The sequence below is a fragment of the Vombatus ursinus genome, unplaced genomic scaffold (assembly GCF_900497805.2).
Source record: "Vombatus ursinus unplaced genomic scaffold, bare-nosed wombat genome assembly UNPS02003292.1, whole genome shotgun sequence".
Classification (NCBI taxonomy): Eukaryota; Metazoa; Chordata; class Mammalia; order Diprotodontia; family Vombatidae; genus Vombatus; species Vombatus ursinus.
The window spans coordinates 6,022,999-6,044,232 of NW_020943070.1; the positions used below are offsets into that span (position 1 = coordinate 6,022,999).

Genomic DNA, 21,234 nt, shown 5'->3' on the forward strand with positions numbered 1-21,234 from the left:
ATATATATATATATATATATATATATATATATATATATATATATATAAAATACTAGGCAATTTCTTTAGAGGAGCATCAATTTGAACAAATTCTTTATGAGACAGGAATAATTGGACCCTTGTTTATTTTATTTGTACATAAATGTTTATTAAATTCAGTAAATTAGAAAAATTAAATTTGGTATACCTATATAGGATATTGTATCTTTAATATTATTTTGCACCTGTGTAGTCCTTTTTCCTTTTCTTTTTGTTTTTGTTTTATTGATACCTTTGTTTATATATCAGCGTCATCATATTCATTCCTGAATATGCTCCTTCCATCCAACAGTCCCTCCTTTGTAACAGAAGCTAAAAGGGGCTGGGGGGAGGAGGTCTCCAAAGCCCCCCAATGTATTTGTACTATCTGACAATACATAATATCCCAAAGCCATGGTCCCCCCCTACTTCTCCAGTGAAAGGAGGGGAGAGATCCATGCTTCTGTCCTGGGCCAAGTGTGGTCAGGATAATTAATCACATAGAGTTCAGTTTCACTTTATTATTCTTTCCATTTGCCTTTTTTTTCTGGGGGGGGGGGTGGTGGCTTGTGTCTCTTGTTTTCCTGATTGTGCTTCATGTATCTTCCCATGTTTCTCTGAATTCTTCTTATTTGTCCTACCTTTTAGCCCATAGGCCATTACTGTCATGCCTCACTATTTAGCCATTTCCTTTCTATGGATGCCTGCCAGCTTTCTTTCCAGTTCTTTGTTACCACTGCTTGAAAAGGCTCACTTAGCTTATTTAGCCTTTTCAAAGTGATTTGTGATACGTTAACTCATTCAGACATTAAGGTACGCTTCCAAACTTTGTGGCTGTAAAATGTGTATAGCTACTTTCCTGTGTTTGTTGTCCTATTGAGAATTTTTTTTTTTGGACTCGGCAATGGGGTTAAGTGACTTGCCCAGGGTTACACAGCTAGTAAGTGTTATGTGTCTGAGGCCGGATTTAAACTCAGGTCCTCCTGAATCCAGGGCCAGTGCTCTATCCACTGTGCCACCTCGCTGCCCCGATAGTTGTTTGTGTGTGTTTTTTTTTCTTTTTAGGCAATTGGGGTTAAGTGACTTGCCCAGGGTCACACAGCCAGTACATGTCAAGTGTTTGATCTGAGGCCGGATTTGAATTCAGGTCCTCCTGACTTCAGGGCCGGTGCTCTATCCACTGTGCCATCTAGCTGTCCCCTATTAAGAATTAATGCAAAGAAAATCTAAGTTCTAACAGTGAGTTTGGGTTGACGGCCATAGGCCTAAAGCCTTCTGGTTTAGTTTCAATGCAGCATAGCTAGTCACCATTTGGACTTGCTTAGTAGCTTGGGGGGAGGGGAGCTCTATGTAACCAGCTGTTGTTAAATCTGGAATGTTCTGGGAATTAGAGGAGAGGCTGTGTAGTGGTCAATGAAACTTGATTCTCACGGTCTCCTTTAATTCTGTACCGGCACCCCTCTAAGAAGAATAGATAGGGTTACATTCACTTTGCTCTGTTGTTGTACATTTTGTTATAACTTGAAGTTACTGCAAAAGCAGAGTTGTCCTGTAATCTTAGAGAGGGGAATAATAACAAAACATACAGATAAAGATAGAAACAAGTGTTTATATCAGGACTTAACTAAGGAATTGGATACCTGATATGACTCAGTCCTAGGTGGAAGGTCATTTCAAGTTGATGGCATGGGGTAGGGGAAAAATTCTCATTTCAGTGTTTGGTTTGGTTTGTTTTTTTGGTCTGGATCTGAGATTTGATCAATCTGTTATACTCTTGGTGTAGACAGTCACTTCACCAGTGCACTCATCTGTAATTTAGGGTTGCCTGGGGCACTGAGAAGTTTAACTTAACTTACTGGCCTAGGGTGGTGACTCAACCTTCCCATTTAATTCTGTTCCAAGTCCACAGGTTAGGGTTCTCCAATTCCCAAATATTTTATTTGTTCACAGCTTACATCAAAAGCGGTTCATTGGCCCCTGAAGAGCCTTGACTGGTAAAACCAAAATGTATCATAGGCTTCCTATAGAACATTCTGTGAAGTTTGGATTCAGTCAAAGGGCCTCACTTGAGGACCTGGAGGGCCACATGTGACCTCGAGGCTGCAGGTTCCATAGAGGTGCTATAAAGTGTTATCCTTTCCTGCCTATGGCCCTCTAGACAAGACTCATTCTCATCTGCTCTGCAAAGATTAATTCACAAAGCTCAAGGTTTCTTGACAGCAACCTGACAGTCACCGCTCACCTCAGGTCCCTGATTGAGCAGAGATTTCTGTTGAAGTGTAGGCCCTTCTTTGGCCCTAGCATTCCCATATTGATCCTAGCAAGACTCCCTTACATCTCATCCCTAATTATTCCCTTGCCCCTGAGGGGATGGAGAGAAAAGCCACTGAGCATATCACATCTTTGCCTGACTCAGCTACATGTTCTACCCACTCTTCTGTGTTCTTAGGTATGTGTTTCCCTAACAGAGGCTGCTCTTCAGGAGAGTAATCATTTCTGTCCTTTTCTTCTTCGGCAAATAAGTACAAGATCCTTGTGCCACATCCTTAATAAATGATCCCAGTGTTCCCACCCACCGAGATTAGAACTTTTCTGGGCGGAGCCAAGATGGTGGAGGGAAAGCAGTGACTTGCTAGAGCTCTTCCCCAAACCCTTCCAAATACCTACAAAAAATGGCTCTAAACAAATTCTAAAGCAGCAGAACCCACAAAAAAACAGAGTAAAACAAATTTCCAGCCCAAGACAACCCGGATGACTGATCGGAATGGCATATCGCGCTGAGCTGGGAGAGGAGCACAGGTTGACGTGGGTGCACAGGACTCAGCGACACTGGAGCAGGCCTCAGAGGACTGAATCGCGGGCCGCTGTGGCGGTTTCCAGACTTCTCAACCCACGAATGCCGAAGACTACTTAGAAGGTCAGTGGGAAAAATCTGTGTCTGCAGTGAGAGAAGAGCCCACAAAACTCAAGTAATTGGTTGGGATCATGAGCAAGCAGCGCAAAAAGAGTCAGACTATATTATCTTACTTTGGTGACAAAGAAGATCAACACCTACAACCAGAAGAAGACAACAAAGTCAAAGCTTCTACATCCAAAGCCTCCAAGACAAATATGAATCAGTCCCAGGCCTTGGAAGAGCTCAAAAGGGATTTTGAGAAGCAAGTAAGAGAAGTAGAAGAAAAACGGGGAAGAGAAATGAGAGTGATGCTAGAAAATCATGAAAAATAAGTCAACAGTGTGCTAAAGGAGACCCAAAAAAATACTGAAGAAAATAACACCTTAAAAAATAGCCTAACCCAAATGGCAAAAGAGGTCCAAAAAGCCAATGGAGAAAAGTATGCCCTAAAGAGCAAAATTGGACAAGTGGAAAAGGAAGTCCAAAAGATTACTGAAGAAAATACTTCCTTAAAAATTAGAATAGAGCAATTGGAAGCTAGTGACTTTATGAGAAATCAAGACACTGTAAAACAAATCCAAAAGAGATTAGAACCTTTCTCTCAGCCATAAATATCTGATGCTGTGTTTGGGGGAAATAGAGAATCAGCCCTCTGAAGGAGATGTGTAACAAACTCCAGAAGATCCCAAAGGTGACATGAGGTGGGCACGACGTAGTAGTGATATCCAGCTCTCTGAATGTCTCTGCTTGATAAGTTACTAATCCCCTAAGTGGTAGAACTTTAGAGGAATTCTTGATTTGTCTTGATTTCATCCTTCAGAGGATAGAGGAAGTAATGGTCAGAACAGTTGCCCTGGATCCTGTTACCACTGACCAGGAAGGAAGAACTGGTGGCTGAAGTATAAATGACAGTTTAAGTTTATGATAGATACAAAGAGAAACATTTGGCATAGGATGGTGACCCCTACCTTAGGTCTTTGGATGAGTGGCTTTCAATGATTTAAGAGAAAAGATAAGTAGGATTCTATTTGAAAGGGAAAGTCAGCTCAGTGGGGAGGGACAGCACAAACAGACTTCAAAGAAGAAGGATTTGCTGACCAAATTATTTTTTAAAAAGAGACATGCGAAGAAGAGATATGAGCACAAATAATAGAGAATGAATACAGAAGAGTGACATCCATGTTCCCTGTCAAAACAGTGTTGTGAGCACTAGAGCCCACAAGGTGCTAAGCCTTCCAGTGAATGCAAGGCTACTCTGCAGTGCTGATGGGAAGAGGAGGATCATAGAAGGGCCCGGACTGGGTGCAAATGGGGAAATAACAAGTGGAACATCCTATTGAGTTTGAGTTTGTCAGGGAAAATGATCTATAAAATAGGAAGAAGGGAACAAAAATTATTGAGTGAGGAGATCCACCCAGCTGTCCTCAGTCAGTTCAAGCTGTCAAGCCCAGATGAGCTCCGTGTCAGGGTGCCACAATAACTTGCTGAGATGTTATTGAAAAATACTGGAGAGAAGGGCTGTGGCCTGGAGACTAGCAAATGTGATTCTGATTTTCGGTTTCATTTAGTAAACCTTTATTAAGGACCTGCTACGTGCCAAGCACTGTGCTGAGTGCTGGGGAAACAAGAAAAAGAAAGACAGTCCCTACCCTCAAGGAACTTAAACTCTAATGGAGGAAGAGAACAGGCAAAAGGAAGCTGGAAGGGGATGACGTGGGGGAAGGGCGTGACAGTAATGCGAGAAAATCATGAAAAGAAAGTCAGCTAACTGGAACAAGTGGTCCAAAAACTCATGGAAGAAAATAACTCCTTAAAAATCAGAATTGGGCAAGGGGAAGTTAATGATTTCATGAGATGCCAAGAAATAATAAAACAATAAAAATAAAACAAGATCAAAAGAATGAAAAATGGAAGAGAATGGGACACATTTTATTATAAAAACAACTGACCTGAAGAACAGATCAGGGAGAGACAGTATAAGAATTGTCGGACTACCTGATTATCATGATTGAAGAGTCTAGACACTATACTTCAAGAAATTATTAAAGAAAACTGCTCTGAAATTTTGGAATCAGGGAGTTAAATAAAAATTGAAAAAAATCCACTGATCACCACCTGAAAGAGATCCCAAGGTGATAACTCATAGGAACATCATAGCCAAGTTTTGAAGCTCCCAGGTTATGGAAAAAATACTACAAGCAACAAGAAAAAAACTATTTAAATACTGTGGAGCTATAGTCAGGATAACACAAGGTTTAGCAACTTCTACATTAAAAGACACATAGAACATTATATTCTGAAGAGCAAAGGAACTGGATTTGCAACCAAAAATAACTTAACCAGCAAAGCTGAGTGTAACTGTACATGGGAAGAAAAATGGATATTTAATGAATTAAAGAGCTTTGAGGTATTCATGAGAAAAAGACCAGAACTGAGTGGAAAATTAAATTTACACGAATGAGGAGAAACATAAGAAGGTAAATGTTAAAGACCAATGTAAGAAATTTAGTGAGATCAAACTGTTTACTTTTATGGGAAAATGTGATTTGTAACTTTTAAGAATGTTATCATTACTAGGGTAATTTGAAAGAATAGAAGTAGATAGAAGGTTTAGGGTTGAGTTGATTTTGATGGGATAATCCTAAAAAACTAAAGTATATAAGGAGAGGAAAAATGGAGCAAATTATCTCATATAAAACAGATGTAAAGAGAAGAACTGTTATAGTGGAGAGGAGGATGGGGTGGAGGGCAGGTGGTGAAGGAACCTTATTCTCATCAGTACTGGGTTAACTTACATCTAGTAGGTTATAAAAGTCTTCTTAACTTACAGGGAAATAGGAGGGCAATGGGATAGGATAAAGGTGAAGGGGGCTTTTAGAAGGGTAGGTGGATTAAGAATTAGAAAGACAAGGCTATGACATAAGTCTAGAAGGGTATAAAAATCTTAAAATAGAAAAGTGGAGATAGGATAAGGGAAAGGCTCTTAAAAGGGTGTGCAGATCAAGAAATAGAAGGGTAGAGGGAAAGGACAAAGGAGGGACTCTTAGAACTCTAGGTAGATTAAGGGATAGGAAGGTAAAGGGAAGGGATAAGAGAGGGATTCTTAGAAGAGGTACAGATTAAGTAAATTAGATGGAGGTATAGGATAAAAAGAGAGAGAGAAGGATAAATAGTGAGAAAAATAAGATGGAGGGAAATGCACAACTGGTAACTATAACTTTGAATGCATTCACATTCAAAGTTATAGTTATTAGTTGTGCTTTTCCCGTTCAGGATGAACTTACCCATAAAATGGAAACAGCAGAATGGATTAAAAAACAGAATCTGACTATACGTTGTTTACAAGAAATACATTTAAAAATGAGAGATACACAGAGAGTAAAAAGAAAGGGCTGGGGTAGAATTTTTTATGCTTTAGCTGATGCAAAAAAAAAAAAAAAAGGCAGGGGAAGCAGTCATGATCTCAGACAAAGTTAAAGCCAAAATAGATTTAATTAGAAGAGGTAAACATTATGATACATTATGATAAAAGGTACCATAGATAATGAAGTAATATCGATACTAAACCTATATGTACCAAGTGCTATAGCATCCACATTTTTAAAGGAAAAACCAAATGAAATACAGGTGGAAATAGGTAGCAGAACTATAATAGTGGGGGGCTTCAACTTTCCCCTCTCAGAACTAGAGAAATCTAACCAAAAAATAAATAAGTCAAAGAGATGAATAAAATCTTAAGCTAGATAGGATAACTATCTGGAGAGAATTGAATGGGAATAGAAAAGAATATGCCTTTTTCTCAGTGGTACATGGTACCTTTACAAAAATTGACACTATTATTAGGTCATAAAAACTTAGTAGTTAAATGTAGAAAAGCAGATACTTTAAATGCATACTTTTCAGATCATAATATAATAAAATTATATTTAATAAGGGACTATGGAAACACAGATTAAAAATTAGTTGGAGATTAAACAGCCTAATCTTAAAGAATGAGTGGTTTAAAGAACAAGTTGTAGAAACATAAATAATTTTACTAAAGAGAATGACAATAAGATGACATACCAAAACCTATGGGATGCAGCAAAAGCAGTAATGAGAGGAAAATTTATATCTCTAAATGTTTATATCAATAAGATAGAGAAAAAACGGATCAGCGAATTGGGTACACAATTTAAAAAACTAGAAAATGAACAAATTAAAAATCCCCAGTTAAATACCAAATTGGAAATCCTAAAATTTAAAGGTGAGATTAATAAAATTGAATTCAAGAAAACCATTAAATTAATAAATAAAACTAGGAGTTGGTTTTATAAAAAATAAAATAAAATAAACTATTGATTAAAATGATTTTTAAAAGAGAGAAAAGAAAACCAAATCACCAGTATCAAAAATTAAAAGGGTGAATATACCACTAATGAAGACAAAGCAATTATTAGGAGTTATTTTGCCCAATTACATGCCAGTAAATTTTAAGTGAAATAAAAGAATACTTACAAAAATAAAAAAAACTGCCTAGATTAACAGAGGAGGAAATTGAATATGTTAATAAACCTATTTTAGAAAAAGAAATTGAACAGGCCATAAATGAGCTTCCTAAGGGGGGGAAAACATCAGGGCCAGGTAGATTTATAAATGAATTCTGCCAAACATTTAAAGATCAGCTAATTCCAGTATTAATTAAATTATTTGGAATAATAGGCAAAGGAGTCTTAACAGGCTCCTTTTATGAAACAAATGTGATGCTGGTACCTAAACCAGGAAGAGCAAAAACAGAGAAAGAAAATTATAGGCCAGTTTCACTAATAAATATGGATGCAAAAATCCTAAATAAAATATCAGCTAAGGGACTATAATAATATATCACAAATATTATACATTGTAATCAAGTGGGATTTCTACTAGGAATACAGGGATGGTTTAATATAAGAAAAGCTATTAACATAATTGATTATATTATAAAAGTAGAAAAAAATCATATAATTATATCAATAGATGCAGAGAAAAGCTTTTGACAAAATGCAACACTCATTCTTATTTAAAAAAAAAACACTTGAAAGCATAGGTATAAATGGATTTTTCCTTATAATGATAAGAAGCATCTACCTAGATAAGCTAGGTGCTTTTCCAGTATGATCAGGAATGAAATAAGGATGCCCATTATCACCAGTATTATTCAACATTGTACTGGAAATGCTAGCAATAGCAATAAGAGAAGAAAAAGAAACTGAAGGAATCAAAGTAAGCAACGAGACAATAAAATTATCCCTTTGCAGATGATACGGTGATATACTTGGAATATCCTAGAGATTCAACTAAAAAGTAGTTGAAACAATAATTTTATCAAAGTAGCAGGATGTAAAATAGATCCACATAAATCATTAGCATTTCTGTGTATCACCAACAAAACCCTACAAGAAGAGATAGTAAGAGATGCCCCATATAAAATAACTGGAAACAGCATAAAATACCTGGGAATATACCTGTCATGACAAATCCAGGAACTATGTGAACATAATTATTTAATATATAAATAAAGTCAAATTTAAATAATTGGAAAATTATTGTTCATGGGTAGGCAGAGCCAATATAATAAAAATTCTATTAAACTAATCGGCTTATTCAAAACCATTCCAGTTAAATTACAAAAAAATTATTGAGCTAGAAAAAATAACAACAAAATTCATTTTGAAAAGCAAAAGGTCAAGAATATTAAATGAGTTAATGAAAAAATAAAAGGAAAGGAGATTTAGTGATATCAGATCTTGAACTATATTATAAAGCAGTAATTATCAAAACTGTTTTGTACTGGCTAAGAAATAGAAAGATGGATCAGTGGAACAGAGTAGACATACAGTACATAATAGTGTATGATTATAGTAACTTTATGTTTGACAAATGTAAAAGATTTAAACTTTTTGCATAAGAATTCACTATTTGGTAAAAGTTGTTGAGAAAACTGGAAAGTAGTCTGGCAGAAATTTGATATAGACCAATATCTTACGCCATTAACAAGTTAAGGTGAAAATGAATAGATGGCCTAGATATAAAGGGAGCAATTGTAAGAAATTTAGGAGAATATAGAACATATTATGTATCAGACTTATGGAGAGAAGAAGAATTTTTGAATAAACAAGAGATAGAGAGCATTGTAAGATGTAAAATGGATAATTTTGATTACATTAAATTAAAAAGGTTTGTACAAATAAAACTAGTATAGCCAGGATTAGAAGGAAACCAGAAAACTGAGGATGGGGGAAGTAAATTCTTTTATACAGTTTCTCAGATAAAGGTCTTAAATCTCAAATATATAAAGAACTTTATCAAATTTATAAGAATATGAGTCATTCCCCATTTCATAAATGTTCAAAGAATGTGAACAGGCAGTTTTTCAAGAAATCAAAATTATATATAGTCATATCAAAAAGATTTTCTAAATCATTATTGATTAGAGAAATACAAATAAAAACAACTTTGAGGTATCCTCTCACACTTGTCAGGTTGGCTAAAATGATAGCAGGGGAACATGAAAATGTTGGAGGGGATGTGGAAAAATTAAGACACTAATACACCGTTTGTGGGACTGTGATCTTATCCAACCATTTTGGAGAGCAATCTGGATTTATGCCCAAAGAGTTATAAAACTGTGTATATCCTTTGACCCAGCAATACCACTATTAGGTCTGTTTTCCAAGGTGATTAGGGAAAAAGGAAAAGAACCTATATTTGTAGCAACTCTCTTTGTGGTGACAAAGAATTGGAAATTGAAGGGATGCCCGTCAATTGAGGAATGGCTAAACAAGTTGTGGTATATGATTGTGATGGAATACTACTGTGCTGTAAGAAATGATGAGCAAGTTGATTTTAGAAAAACATGAGAAGACTTGCATGAAATAGTAAAGAGTGAAATGAACAGAACCAAGAGAATTTTGTATATAGTAACAGTAATATTGTTCAAAGAACAGCTGTAAATAACTGTTATTCTGAATATTATAAATACTCCAATCAACTACAAAGGACCTATGAAGGAGGATGTTATCCACCTCCAGAAAAAAAACTGATAAATAGAAGGGTATGAATAGTATAGTTTTACACGTGTGTGTGTGTGTGTGTGTGTGAGATATGAGAGAGAGAGAGAGAGAGAAATGGTGACCTTCCCTAGTGTGGGGGTGTGGAGGGAGAAAGGGAGACAGTTTGAAATTTAAAATGTAAAAATGAATGAATGAATAAATAAATAGAGAAAACAACAGCAGAAGTGTAGGGTGACAAATGCATGGGTAGGCAGTGGTTCATATTAGAAAAAAGCAAAAGCAAAAAACAGGACGAGGAGGTTTTAGCAGGCTGCAAGCTCAGTGGCAACCAACAGTGTGGAATGTCAGCCAATCCCAAGGGCCATCCTAAAAGGTCTTAGTAGTAAGTACACTGCCGTGTCAGAGCTCATCCGGGTGGAGGGCAAAGAGCGTTGGGAGAGCACCTGAAACAAGACTGTTTCGGGATCAATTGAAGGACCTTGGTGGGGATGTTTAGCCTAGAGAAGAGAAAACTTAGAAGAGGAGCATGATTGCTGTCCCTGAGCATTTGAAGGATTAAATTGGTCTTAATGACCTCAGAGACAGACTTCAGCTGCTTATTAAAGACTTGGGCAAAGGCTCGCTGTCTAGAAGTCTTATGGACTGCCTAGTGAGCTCACTGGAGACGTTCAGCCAGAGGCTACCTGTCCACTTGTTGGACATATTACTGATGATATTCTTGCTCTGGTAGGACCTGAAGGCCTTTCCATTTCTTGTTATCCTCTTAAGTCTGTTTTGCTATGCTGTTAGTAGCATAAGAACCCTGAAGAATATTGCCTGTAAGTAACTCATTTTAATTTTTGCTCTCATCCTGTACTTAGCCTATAAAAGAGCTGAATTAATAGAATTATTTCATCAGTCAGAAAGACTGATCTTCCTGAGTTCAAATCTGGGCACAGAAATTAATAGCTGTGTGACCCTCAATAAGTCAACCTAACCCTGTTTGCCTTAGTTTCCACACCTATAAAGTGAGTTGGAAAAGGAAATGGTAAACCACTCCAGTATCTTTGCCAAGAAAACCCAAGAGTCAGATACAACTGCAATGACTGAACAACAAAAAATTTCATTCTCTTGCTTTGTTTTCACTATCTCTTGCTTTTATCCCTTTTCCTCTCCTCTTTTTCTTCCCCTGTTTCTCTCTTCCCTTGCCCCTTCTATCTCCTTTTCCCTTATTCCTCTTTTTTCCTTCCCTCATCATAATCCCAGGATGATAGAAGTGGCCCACAGAAACGTTGTGAAGATTATGCTCTCTGAACTCACAAAGCACTCTAAAAAGAGAGAATTGTTATTCACTGTGAAATCATTGAGAAAGACAGTACAACAAGGAAGGGGTGATGTGATAGATGATGCACAAAGCAAAATCAGTGCCCTGAGTAATGGAGTGTGTCTTTGGTAGTCGGCATGAAGTCTCAGAGTTTCTGTGAACATAGATCTTGAGACATATCAGAATTCTGTAACCTCTCCTGGGAAGAGTGCCTTGGTCCACCCTCCAGTTACCACTGTACAATGTGATAAATAGTTATGAGTTTCCTCTGTGTGTGTGTGTGTGTGTGTGCATGCGCACACACACACACACACACACACAGATATTGGTTACCAGTAGAGAGACACTTGAGTCAGATTAAAAATGCCAATTTGTGCTCAGTTTGAAGGCTCTGCTACCAGAGAAGCCTTTAGAAACAGTTTCTAGATTGAGAGTAGAGAGCCATTTTTAGCCTGGATCATCACACAGAAAGATTCCACCAGGCCTTGCTCAGCTCGAGAGGTTGGGCGAAGGGCAGATGTACATGCTTTAGCCACATGATTTCATCAGGGTAGCGGCTGCCAATCTTCATTCCACACTTCCAGTAAACAGACTCCAGCCTATTCTGTTTTATCTTCTGCCCAGTGAATAAATTAGGTCAAACAATTACCACAAAAGGAAAAACAAGACCTTTGGAGGTTGTTTCTGCCACCAGTAAAGTTGCTCAGCAGCTAACAATAGAAGACTACCCCCAACCCAGTCATACCCTGACTGACATTTTCCTGAAAAATGGTTAATATCTGTGTATACAAAGACCAAAAGCCTGAACACTCTCATTTGTTTCCCATCTCTGATTGAACAGCAAGAGCTATTCTTGCAGTAAGGCAGTCTCTAATTAGAATGAGTTGCAAGGGATTCTTTTATTAAATGGGGAATCTAAGACTTATCCACTTTATATTATTAAATTCTACACAGCCTCAGTATACACAATTTCTGTTTCTATTTCTGCCCAGGTCTCCAGTGTCCAGCACCTCTTATTACTGCTTTAGTTGTAATTTCATGTAGTGTCTTAGATATATTCATTCTTTCATCTCTGTCCTTGAGTGAGGCTAGAATTACAGGCCTGGTATGCTCACGTCTTCTTAAAAACCAAGTCTAGCATCAGATTGTTTGAGAGTCTAATGAATGTCAGCTTCTTCAACTTGAAAATGGAGTAGGATCCTTGCTGTGCATGCAGATGTATCGTGGCTTGTTGTATGGTGCAGTTACATAGTTACAGAGTGTTATATAGAATCTGAGGACTCGCAGGGAGTCATGGGGCTTCATAATAGAAGTCATCCTCTTTGTGCTTCAAACCCCACTGAGAATCAGGAGCTTCACCTTGACAGCTGACATGTATGACCAAGCTTTTAGGTTTACCAAATCCCCCACGATCAGAATCTCCCTTCACAACAGCTCAGAAAGGCAGACAGTGCAGTCGTCCATGGATCCCTCATCTCACCAGTGTGCAGTGACACAAAGCACAACCCGTTCCTATCTTCACATCTTGAGATGCTCGTCCACATCTGATCATAAGTAGCAGTGCAAATGTTCTTCCTTCTGTTTTGCACACGAGGAAACCAAGCTTCAAACAAGTCAGTTGCCTGGCCTGTGGTCGCACAGATGGCAAAGCTGAGATGCTTTTAGAAAAGTGATACTCTGGTGTTTTCTTCCTAGCTGACAGATTAGGCAGCAAGTTATACAGTGGTAGAGGGCTAGACCTGGGGTCAGGAAGAACTGAATTCAAATTCAGCCTTAGATACTTACTAACTGTGACACTGGGCAGGTCTGTTGGCCTGTTTCCTCATCTGTAGAATGGGGATTATAATAACACCTACTTCCCAGAATTGCTGTGATGATCAAATGAAGTAATATTTATAAAACATTTTACCAACCTTAAAGCACTATTTAAATGTTAGTTATTGTTATTATTAGATGAACCAATCTGGTCTATGACCTTTAAAAAAAAAGTGACCTAGGTAGCAATGAATGCAATTCTAGCTAATAAATAAATACTAGAAGTAGCTGTTGTGATGATGTGTGGTAGAAAAACTCAGTGACCTGCAGTGCTAATTCAGACACAAATGTCCCAGGTTGCATGACACATAGAGGGCAAGTCTATGAAGCAAAACTGGACTTTGTGGACTTTTTTCTTTTCCCTTTGTAGCCATACTTTTCCTATTCAGAGACACAGCTAGTCAAAGTTCAGGAAGTTATGTTTAGTGTTTTTAGTTTTGAATGAAATTTGAACAGATGAGAAGAGAGCTTGACGCAAATCTGAATGTGTTTACTTAAAGATAGATTGAGCTACCTCTTGAGTTACTTAATGCTGTTTTAGTTATTTTGTTTCCTGTCTGAATGGATTTTGTTCTGTTTAGTCTATACTGTACTTAATTTGGTGATTGAAAATCTGCTATTTTTGCCCAGCAGAATTTCATAGTTCTTCAACTCTCACTGCAGTTTTTTAGTTCAAATAGATCACATCCATTTGTGCTGTCTGCATGGTCCGAATGGAACAATGCAGAAAGCCGTCATCATTAAGCTGGATAATGTGAAACTCTGCTTCATGTGTTCTTAATGTAGTTCCAGGTAGTCTTTTAAATTTTAAAATTTTAACACCTTTTTGAAGATGGTGTCCTGTTCTGAGCCCAAAAGGTCTATGATTCACAGCTCCTCTGAGCATGTCCAAATGGGAGCAAATGGAAAGATTCCCTTTTCTGTCACACAGAAGACCTATAACAAATGAGAGTTGAAAAAAAATTTTATTTTCATTTCTAGCAAGGGCTGGAAAAGGGCAGCTCGAAATGCAGCAATTGCCATAAATAAATAAAGCAGATGAATTATTTTAGAAATAATGTGGCCTTGAAAAGAGAACAAGCCTGGGAAGAAGGAGATGACGGCTAAATGCTTGGGGAAGCACTGTGTTCATGCGTGGTTGGGTGGCACTTGTCTCCAAATGGTCTGAGGGTATCCAGAAGATTTAAGATTTTCCCTTCCGTTAAAACGTTTTTTAAGCTTTGGCTTATTCTTTTTTTGGTTGTCTCTTAGAATGAAAAGTGGCAGCCATAGTTTTACCCAGGTACTGAGTGTGGTACCAAGAGTAAGTTGCAGTTGAGACTAGATCTTTAATTGCCATATGTGATGTTTGTGAAGTGGTGCTCTTTTTTTCAGCCAGTATCACTTGTTTCTTTTATTTCAGCAGACAGAAGGAGGGGCACAGACAGATGGACAGCAGTCACAGCCACAGAGTAGTGAGAGTACCGAGAGTAAATCTACCCCTAAACGATTGCATGTCTCCAACATCCCCTTCCGATTCCGTGACCCTGATCTCCGGCAGATGTTTGGGGTAAGTCTCTGGTATTGCATAAGTGCTTAATAAATGCTTATCAAATCAAGGTAAAGTGAATCTCAAGTCATTTTAAAAGATTTTACAATTGTCATGTAAATCACCCCAAGAGTATATAAATTATCAAAACATTTGCTTAGTGGAATGGCCTTATAGATAGACTGAGAAAAATCTTTAGGCCTCAGAATATTTTCATGAGCCTAAAAAACATAGATTAGAGGCTTATTTTAAGGATTCCACTATCCCAGTGATTCTTTTCTTTGAAACGCACCTTGGATATCTTTTTGAGAATGAAATACAAAAGAAAGATTTCCTAGTAACCCCTAGGTTGCCCTCTCTACTGCCTAAATTTTATAGGACATTCAGGAAATAAAGTAAGGTATCTACTTACCTACTGCAAAATTGTCCTTCTCTTCTGATCACATCTCTTGACAAGAAAAGTTGGTGGGGTCAGTAAAGTAAGAAGACACCTCTGTGACTGACTAGTGAGACCTGACATCTCCTGTGGAAAACAAGTCCCACCAACCCAGCGCCATAGGACTCTGCCATTCACGAATCAGCATGGCCAAACAGTTATCTGTATATTCAAAGAGAATGATTCTTTATTTCCATGCTGCAGTACAAAATGAGAATGAGCTAAAGCAGGTCTTAAAGTAGAGTGAGTAGGCTTGGAATCAGGAATGGAAGATTTTCTTGTAGTAGGAATCATTTTATTTTATTTTTTGATTTTTTTTGGCTAGGCAGTGGGGTTAAGTGACTTGCCCAAGGTCCCATAGCTAGTGAGTGTTTTGTGTCTGAGGCCGGATTTGAACTCAGGTCCTCCTGACTTCAGGGCTGGTGCTCTATCCACTGGATCACCTAGCTGCCCCTAGTAGGAATCATTTTAAAAAGAAAAAAAAATATTTTTCTTCTCCATCAAATCATCATCTGTAGTGTTCTAGGATCTGAGGAATAGCACTCAGTTGTAGCAGAGGCAATTCCCAGTCTAGAGGAGCAGCAGTCTGAGTCAGGTGCTGCACAATATGAAACACTGAACAATTTCTTAAGCAAGGAAAAAGCCCTTAAGAATCACAGCAACAAAGACAACAGACTGAGCCTTCTATGGCCATATTGGAGTCTCTTTCAAGCCCACAGACCTCTGGACCTTTGAATAATATTATTTACAATGGAGGTGGGGGGAGAAGAGTGGGAAAGGGAACGTGCTTAATTAGCCTCTGCTGTTTTTATGGCAGTGAGCAGAGCAAGGCGGAGCCCAGGGGCTCGGCAGCCTGTTGACCCCCTTGAGCAAGAGGCTGGCCCTTGGCTGTGTGAGTTTCTGCTTGGGTCCATATAGGAACACATGGTTTCTACCCCTGGCTTAGTCACCTTGAAGGAAGCAGACAAGATTGTGTTTTCTTCCTCAGCTGTGGTTTGATTCCTTGGGTTAGAAAACAAAAATTTGCCCTCTTTTCCCCTCCACTGCCCCCTCCCAAAGCCCTGAATTCTATTAGTCCATGTTTATGAATGAATTTTGTAGAAAGATCATTTACCTCAGGTTCCATGCTCCTCATGGTGAAGGCAGCACATTGTGTTCAGAACATCAGAAGTCTAGATTCTGGTCTGTGAAGGAGCTTAGACTCAAATGACCGTAGTAGCTGCAGGAACTTTAGTAAATTTCAACTTTTCTTGGTCTCTATGTCTTTATCCGTAAAATGGGGGTGGGAATAGACCCTCTGTCACATCTTTCTACCTATAAAATCTCATAGTCCAATTTCGATTTTCAGTCTCTATTGGCTCATTGGCTCTTTGAAATTATTCAAATTGATATTTTTCATTGATATATTGACTAGTAGCCCATTTTATGACCCAGATGAAAAGAGAGAATTTGTTAGCTGTATCTCTTTTGGTTCTGGCCTGCTTGGTTTTGCCGGTAAGACACATAAGCCCCTTGGCACCATGATACCGAGTTCACCTTTTACTGTTCGTCACTTCACAGAAGTTTGGAGAACCTCTCGATATGTTGGAATAACCTTCAGCCAAGGGGTTTCCCACTTTTCTCTTGGTGTTATTTCCTTCACATCATGTTTTAGAAAGCCTAGAGCAATAATGTGAATGGGTGATTCCACCAACCAAACAATTTTGCTGAAATGAAACTTCAATTTACTGAAAAGAGGCTTGAGTAGAACAACACTAGTTTGAAGCCTCTTACAAGCTTCTCTGCCTTTTGGGTGTGTGTTGATTTCTTCACTACCATCTGAAAGCTAGAAAATTCATTCTTGAAACTTTTCCCAAGATAGCATTAATAGGAGAAAAAATTTTAAGAGATGAGTGTAAAGGACAGAGGAAGGACCAGGTTCACCAAGAGCAGCAGAGGAACCTGAAGGTTGTCTGTCTCACACCCAGCAGAGCACAGAGTGACAGGGTCTAGAGTTGGAAGAGAGATCGCAGAGACCATCTAGTCTCTCCTCCTCAAGAGGCCTCTCCGAGGGCCACCCAGGGAGACAAGCTGGAATTCCAACCCCGGGCTCCTGTCTCCAATGCCATTGCTTTTTCCAGAGTAGCACCTTGCTGGTTCAGAGCAGAGGTGGATTTGTATGTAAGTCAGTGATTTCTAAAAAAAATGAAGGAATTAATTCGAATGAGATTATTTTAAAAAAAAAAAAACAAAAATACAAGCAATTTGTTACATCTTCTATGCCCCTAGAGGTTACAGAATCCTAAAATTTCTAGGTGATCTAGTTCAGTATCTTCTTTCCAGACAAGACTGAACCAAAAAACGGAAAAAAAGTGTCTAGACTTGCATTTATATGGTATTTTCCCTCAACAGCCTGGGGAGGCTGCTAGTGCAAATATTATTCTACCCATTTTACAGAGATGAGAAAATGGTGACTCTGGTTCTTTTAAGCCCCAAGTCACATAGCTAATCCATGTCAGAACTGAGGTTCAAACTCGGGTCTCCTGATTTTGTGTCCACTTGGTCTTTCCACTAAACTATGATGCCCTCCTCCTTTAGCAGTCACTTCTAGGCTTTGTTAATATTAACCATCATTTAGATCTTTGTCATCTCGCCTGCTTTTACTTTGAGCCCATTTGCTCTAGTTCTGTGATTTTTGTGTTCTTGGTGGTGATTTTAAAAAAAAACAAACTTTCTTGGATAGCTATATAAGCTTGGAACTATCTCAAGATTGATTCACCCCTCGTGAACCATTGTTTCAACTTTTTTAGCCTTCCACGTAGGTTCTGTTTTCATCTTTTCCCTCATTTTGGTTGTTCTTGTATATACCCTTGCAGCATTCTTAAGGAAGCAACTCCTGCTGCCTCTGCTGGATGCATTATTGCTGTCTACACAGCATATTCCTAATGCAACCTCATAGTTTTAGTTTTTCTGTCTCAGCAATGCTTTGCTGCCTTGTTTTCAATTTGATGTCCACCATGACCTCCAAGCTGTTTTCTCCTCTATAGGTATAAAGTCATTCCCTATCTGGAGTTTGAATTATTCATTTTTGTTGAGTGGCTTTCTTAATTTGATCTCAGACCAGTATATTTTTGATGAGTTATTTCTCTATATTGTCCAAGTCAGTCTGATTTTTTTTATGCTATCATCTAATCCCCGGAAGACTCAGTGTTGCGTGAAGAGTCAGTGAGCATTCCATCAATCCCATTCCTCCAAGTCATTGATTAAATGCATTAATAACACAGTATTCCCCAGTAATACACACTAGGTTTTGGGTGTGACCTCTTAGCCATTTGTGTAATTTCTGAGAGATTGGTGTAGACTTTATATCCCAACTTCATTTTTCTGCATGATAAAGTTCTACAAGTTTTTGCCAAGAACTTATCAAAAACTTTCTTTCAATAATTAATTTTTGCTAAGTGAGATTTGTTCCTAGTACTGAGATTTTTAATATGAACAGTAATACACAGAAGAGATTAAAAAAAAACAAAACACAACTATGTGTGATTAGAAGAGCTCTTTAGAAGCGAACCTTTCCAGAAAGCCTGAGGAAGAAGCTGGTCTCAGGTTTTAAATTTTCTAGGAACAGAGTTAATTCAGTCTGTCATTTTGGGATGTCCAACTTACTGCTATGGCCTGGAAGGGGTCCTATATCTGGATGAATCACTTCTCAGAAAAATAATGCACAGCATTTTTACACCATATATCTTTGTTCACAGAAATTCAGGACTTAGGGGCAGCTAGGCGGCACAGTAGATAAGAATACTAACCATGGAGTCAGGAGGACTTGGGTTCAAATGTGGCCTCAGTCACTAGCTGTGTGACCCTGGTCAAGTCACCTAACTCTGATTGCCTCTCTCTCTCTCCCTGATCCGAGATGTATTAATGCTCTCAAGACTGAAAACAGAAACAGAATTTAATAGGCTTCTTAGAGCACTTGGTGTTAAAAGGCCCATGTACTTAGCAGCGTGAGAGAAGAGCAATGGTGTATTTCCATGCCTGATTTATTAGATGGATCCAGGGATGCAGAGACTGAATCTTATTCTTTGTAATCCCTTAAATGCCTTGTCCATTGTAGACACTTAATAATCATTTTTGGCCTGAATGATTTGTTAGAGGTATATTCCCCCAAAATTCTTGACATCAATGAAAGTCAAAGATGGTTTGGGGAAGGGAGAAGAAAATTTGTTGTTACGAAGAGACAAATTTAGACCTTAAAAGGCAAAAATGTAAAAGTTAAATTATTAAAATTAAACTTCTTTTTCCTGGGCTGAAAAAGGAGCACTTTCAAGTTTGATGTTCAGAAATAAATGTGTTTTGTTTTGTTTTGTTTTGTTTTTCAATCTCTGCAGCAGTTTGGCAAAATCCTTGATGTAGAAATAATCTTTAATGAACGTGGCTCCAAGGTAAGTCCTGTTTCAATGCTCATGGCCCTTGTTAAAGTAATTTGGTTACTCTTCAGTGATCAGTAGGAACAGCTATATTTGAAAAATGCACAAGCTATTTCCTGAACTTTAAAAGAAGTCTCTAAAGCTTGAATATTTCAGGGCAAATGTTCCAAGCTATAAAAGCATCAGACCCTAGTTTTACTCCATGGAGTGAAGGGAAGTTAGAGTGAGAAGTGAGAGGCAGTCATCCCTTGTTAGGCCTGCATGTGTCTCTTACGCTTCTATCCAAGAAGACGATTGGAAACAGAGACCCAAAGTGACAAAACCCGTTTGCCTTTTGGAAACACTTTTGTCCTTTTCATACCGTTATTTTGTCAGTGATGGTCCCTGTATGGTCTTTACAGTTTGCTGTGATCGTGAACCTTTGAGCATAGAGCCAGGCTGGGCATCAGGCAGCAGACATTAAGTCTTTCCAGCCCACTAGCGCCTGCCACAGCTTATCTGCCATGGGCACTGGAGGATCAGGGTCAGTTACCCCTGTGCCCTCGCTATGGCCTTTAGATGAAGCCTGCAGTAAAGACTTTTGGAATATATTTAATGTTCTGCTTATGGAATTGATCCCCCTTCATCTTTTAAGCAATCTAAGCTGTCCTCTAAACACAACAAAAGCAGATTTTCATGGCCTGAATTAAAACTAGCCACAGTGGCCCAAATTTTCACCAGGAACTGATTTATTTCCATCTTTTAGATGTTATAGAAGGAAGGTCTGACCACCAGGCGGCCCCCACTATAAATGTCCCCCTGTTCCCAAAGGCAAAGACTGGTGGTGGTGTTTTTCGTCAGAATTCACAGTGCAGGGTTTAACAACGGATTTGACTCCTCCCAAGGAAATTCAGTCTGAAACCTGCAATGAAGCAGGCAAGAAGAACTCTTACCAAGGAATGTTTGGCTTCACTGATACTAAATTTAATACTTTAATTACAATAAGCATTTCCTGTATTCCACTGACTTATTTAGCATCTTCAGTACCTGGCTTGTGTGATTTTAAAAGTCTATGCACTTAAGAAAATGAAAGGAAAAATTGGGGTGGATAAGTTTATTACTATATCAGATAAGTGTTATGAGAAAATCTTTAAGAAATAGACTTTTGTGTAGTTTATTTTGAAAATGCTTCTCCTGTTGTCAAATTAAATAAATCCCACTTGGCTGTGGCTAAATTACTAAAATTTACTTTGCTCTCTTCAATTCTCTGGATGTATATACCTAAAGGTCTATTAGCAGAGCTGAAGCACAAAGTATTTTATGTGTGTTCCCTGTAACTCCCCTAGTACATTGGATGATTGTGCTCTGCCCTCTTCTCTGGGGCATACACTATGGTGAACCATCACTGTCATACATGCCGATCCCCTTATCCCGAAATAAATACTATGCCATGGAGGATGGAATTTTCTAGCATTAAAAATGAGACTTTTATAAAGAATGATATTAAAAATGCATCCCTCCCTCCCACATGACACACTGTAGTCAATCACCAGCCTTGCCAACGCTAGTCCAGGCTCTACTTGTTGACCTAATTTTCATTCAGTCATTTCTGCTCAAATTTGGCAAGAGTATTTGGCTGCAGCCAAATGTCATCACTTCAGAAGGTGATCAGAAAAGAAAAAGAAGGCCAGTTGGACTGTCATCCAAGGAGTGAGTTCATTTCCCTCACGTTCCCTGTCCCACCTGCATGGTCTTTGAGGCAGTTTCAACCTATACCTAGGATCGTTTTGCCTAAAATCCCGTGTGTGTCCTCCCACCC

The 21,234-nt window shown here is 38.4% G+C and overlaps 1 protein-coding gene across 10 annotated transcripts in view; it reads left to right on the forward strand.

The window, feature by feature from the left end:
- RBFOX2 (RNA binding fox-1 homolog 2) overlaps nt 1-21,234 on the forward strand; it is a 249,528-nt gene that overhangs the window by 195,654 nt on the left and 32,640 nt on the right. For 4 of the 10 annotated variants that reach the window (XM_027873851.1, XM_027873895.1, XM_027873866.1 and 1 more), the window contains exons 4-5: nt 14,466-14,612; nt 19,398-19,451. In XM_027873851.1, the coding sequence (XP_027729652.1) occupies nt 14,466-14,612; nt 19,398-19,451 (201 nt within the window). The remainder of the gene's footprint in view (nt 1-14,465; nt 14,613-19,397; nt 19,452-21,234) is intronic. The other 6 variants (XM_027873876.1, XM_027873894.1, XM_027873910.1 and 3 more) reach the window with 2 other exon arrangements.